The sequence below is a fragment of the Chanos chanos genome, chromosome 5, assembly GCF_902362185.1.
Source record: "Chanos chanos chromosome 5, fChaCha1.1, whole genome shotgun sequence".
Taxonomy (NCBI): domain Eukaryota; kingdom Metazoa; phylum Chordata; class Actinopteri; order Gonorynchiformes; family Chanidae; genus Chanos; species Chanos chanos.
Window position 1 is genome coordinate 2,153,928 of NC_044499.1, and position 3,776 is coordinate 2,157,703.

General features: G+C 43.5%; 1 protein-coding gene across 1 annotated transcript; it reads right to left on the reverse strand.

The window, feature by feature from the left end:
• Positions 1 to 388: 388 nt before the first annotated feature.
• On the reverse strand, positions 389 to 3,349 carry sdhc (succinate dehydrogenase complex, subunit C, integral membrane protein). Its single transcript, XM_030774388.1, has 6 exons — positions 3,327 to 3,349; positions 2,320 to 2,379; positions 1,957 to 2,058; positions 1,557 to 1,618; positions 1,238 to 1,401; positions 389 to 654 (listed from the first exon to the last, which is right to left on the reverse strand). Exons 1-6 carry the CDS (start codon positions 3,341 to 3,343, stop codon positions 550 to 552), a joined length of 510 nt encoding a protein of 169 aa, XP_030630248.1. The 5' UTR covers positions 3,344 to 3,349; the 3' UTR covers positions 389 to 549.
• Positions 3,350 to 3,776: the final 427 nt, after the last annotated feature.

Below are 3,776 nucleotides of genomic sequence, written 5' to 3' on the forward strand. Positions count from 1 at the left end.
ACAGTGAGAAATGAATTTAGCACAGTGAATTTCACAAGCTACACAGACAGTGAAAATGCCTTTAGGACAGATCTCTGTACACAGAACACGTAAATGACACTCCGCTCAAACAGTCATCTTAGGTATAAACACTTTACATTACTGACACCACAGTCTCCTGCCTTCAGGTTCACTATGGCATTTTTTAATCTGTGCTGAATGCGATGCGGTATGGGACAGTATGCAGGTGAGTTTAGGGGTGAATATAATGAGAATATAACTTTCAGAAAATGTTCAGCAGTTTGGATATATTCTGTTGAAAAAGATTATGTATGAAAGTGTCAGTTTCACACACCACAACTGTAAGTGTACTCCAAGTGACAGTTACAGACCACCAGAGAGCTGTTTGTCCTTTAGATAAACTTTTAATTTATTGTATGACTGTGATAGGGTCACATGGACTGTAGGACAGACAGATATACACACACACAAAAAAAAAACCCCACATCTCTCTCCCTGAGCCCTCTCCCTGTCTCGTTCTCCCTGTCTCCTGGACTGTCCCCCGAGGCCTCAGATAGCAGCCAGAGCCACAGATGTCAGCACAGACAGAGCAATGACGACATAACCAGAACGGTACACCTCTGGAATCTTAAATCCCTTCCCCACATCCCAAATCTGAGAGAGAGAGAGAGAGAGAGAGAGAGAGAGAGGGAGGGAGAGGGAGGGAGAGAGAGGGAGAAAGAGAGAGGGAGAGAGAGAGAGAGGGAGAGGGCGAAAGAGGGAGAGGGCGAGAGAGGGAGAGAGAGAGAGAGAGAGAGAGGGAGAGAGAGAGAGAGGGAGAGAGGGAGAGAGAGAGAGAGAGTCGTGAATTTATGAGTGATGTGTTAGATATCTTGTGATGGGTACTAATATTGCTCTAATAATTCTATGCTAAATGTGTTCAGCTGTAGTAGTGATAGTATTATGTGTGTGTGTGTGTGTATAGTTATGCTGGGTACTATAGGGCCAATTTAATTAATGTAGAGTTGGCCTAGCCCTGTGTGTGTGTGTGTGTGTGTATAGCTATGCTGGGTACTATAGGGCCAATGTAATTAATGTAGAGTTGGCCTAGCCCTGTGTGTGTGTGTGTGTGTGTGTGTGTGTGTGTGTGTGTGTGTGTGTAGTTATGCTGGGTACTATAGGGCCAATTTAATTAATGTAGAGTTGGCCTAGCCCTGGGTGTGTGTGTGTGTGAGTGTGTGTGAGTGTGTGTGCGTACCAGATGGCGGATGCCGTTGTAGGTGTGGTACGCCACAGGGAAGGCCAGGGCGAATTTGGTGGCCGTGATGAGGGCAGGGCCAAAGGACCATGAGTGGATCATGTCCAGGTACTGGGGATAGTCGCCTGGCAACACCAGAGCAGCGATGGCAAAGGCAGAGATACCTGAGAGAGAGAGATCTAATCAGTGTCCTGCTGAGAAAACAGACAGGTGCACAGACACAACAGGTTGTTTAACTGTGCATTTTGCCATTTAAGTGTGACTGTGTGTGTGTGTGAGTGTGTGTGTGTATGTGTATGTGTGTGTGTGTGTGTGTCACCTGCACTCAGTCCGACTCCTGTTCCTCTGTGGGTGATGGACATCATCATAGGGATAGACCACCTGTAAACAAAACAAACAAAAAAAGGCCACGTGACAGGCTTCTCAGTCACTTGAACACTAAGAGAACAGAGTGGAACGCACTTCTCTGTGCACAGGAAAAGAAAGAGGAAAAGAAACAAATCAACCAAGCAATCAGCAGCCACAGTTTGTGACCAGCGTATTTGCCTCAGCAGACCAATACAGACAGAGGACGGCAGAGGCTTTGGACTCATCAGCATAAAACGCTTCATGATTATGGACATATGTTCATTCATTTTCATACGAGCGAGACTTTACTGCCCAAAAAGTGTTCATTCACACTGACCAAACACACACACACACACACCCACTCTCTTTACCTATAGATGGTTAGATGGGGTGACATGGGTCTGTTAAGTCGTGTATTTTTGGCCCAGAACTTGTTCATCTCCTCCTTCGCAGTGGTTCCCATGGGAACAGCACTGAGAAATAAAAGAAGAAAACAAAGGGTTTAATCATGAGGATAAAACTACTTCATGTACAGAAACAAAGTCACAGCTCTTAAAAAGACCACATCCATGCTTCTGCTGAAGAAAGACCAACAGACACACAGACAGACAGGCTTAGAGATAGACAGGAGGTGTGCAGACAAAAATACACTGATGGATGGTTATTTGGATGGACGGACAGACAGACAGTTAAGTTACAGACTGGCAGACACACACATGGACAGAGATACTCACTGTCTGTAGAGCACGCCAAACTGTGAGCGCGATGAATAAAGACCCTGCCGGGCCACCGTCCTGCAAGAGCGAAAAGAACGAATGTACTACTAGTCATTAAAATCACTCTTTCAAGACTGTTCACCATTTAAAGACGACAAAACTGAAACTCTCACTCAATCCAACCTTCCAAAACAAACTCTGAGACACGGCGATTAAAATCTTTACGCTGCACTTTTTTGAAACACGTTTATCACGTGCGATATTCTCCGAGTGAGGTTAAAGACGTTAGACGTTGTGGCGGAATTTTGACTTCAACAAACCGATTCAGCCGAAGAGCAGAAATCATCGCTTGACAATACACACCACTTCTTAACGTCAATCTTTCGTGTAATTCTAGCTCATCATAGAGACAGCGTACCCAAAAACACGCTCAAAGTTCCACGCTGAGGGGTGTCAGACCAAAGTACGCACAATTCACACTTATGTCGGTGTCACAGGGGAGCAAGACTAATGTAATTTCTAGATCAACAAATATTTACTTAAGAGCGGTTACGCCTTATTTAGATTCATTTGTAGGTGAAGCTCACCATTTCTTTACCATTAACGGCATGCTAAACAGGCTAGTAGCTTGATATGTAGTAATACAAATTAACTGTCAATTTACGTTGAGCGCTGTCACTGCGGCTAACGCGCACTTCTATGACATTTGGCTCTCCTTTGTAAACGCAGCATTAAAACGCCTTCAGTAGTGAAAGGTACTACTCCAGCTAGCACAAAGGGATTAATTTTCCGATAAGGCACACCGTATTAATACGTATATTAATATCGGTTATCTGCACAGGTCAGCTGGCTAAGTAGTCACATAGTTTCCACTGACAACAATAACATAAGACACTGATATATTCAGCTAGCTATGTTGATACTCGCGGCAAACTAAGAGCTAATGGTGCGGTTTTCAAAATCTAGGGAGAACAACTCTTTTATAGCTGAAATCAGAAAACGTTAGATAAGACAACAGCACTGACCTTAGAAGCAACGCCATGTTTTCTGATCAGACGGGAACTGACCTTGACGGATATTACGTGGTGCATAATATTATCTTACCGGAACGGCCATTTTGGGAAGGTCGTTCGGGTGATCCGTAAAGGCATGGGGTAAACGGATGAGATATATATATATATATATGGTTTTTTTTGGGGGGGGGGGGGGTTTGACGAAATTTGGTTTGAATGGAATTTTATTGCAATGCGAAAAATACACAAAATAATTCGAAGAGAATTTGATATTTTAAAGTCTTTATTTGGCTTTTTGCACTTACAGTGATCATATTAAATTCTGATGTCCAGCAAAGAAAATCAAACCTGAATAAAATCAGATACACCTTACACTAGCTTCAAGTCTTCACCCTTTCCATTTTCTCCATTTTATCACGGAGTAACTGCTAGGGATACATGACAAGAGCTATATTTACATGG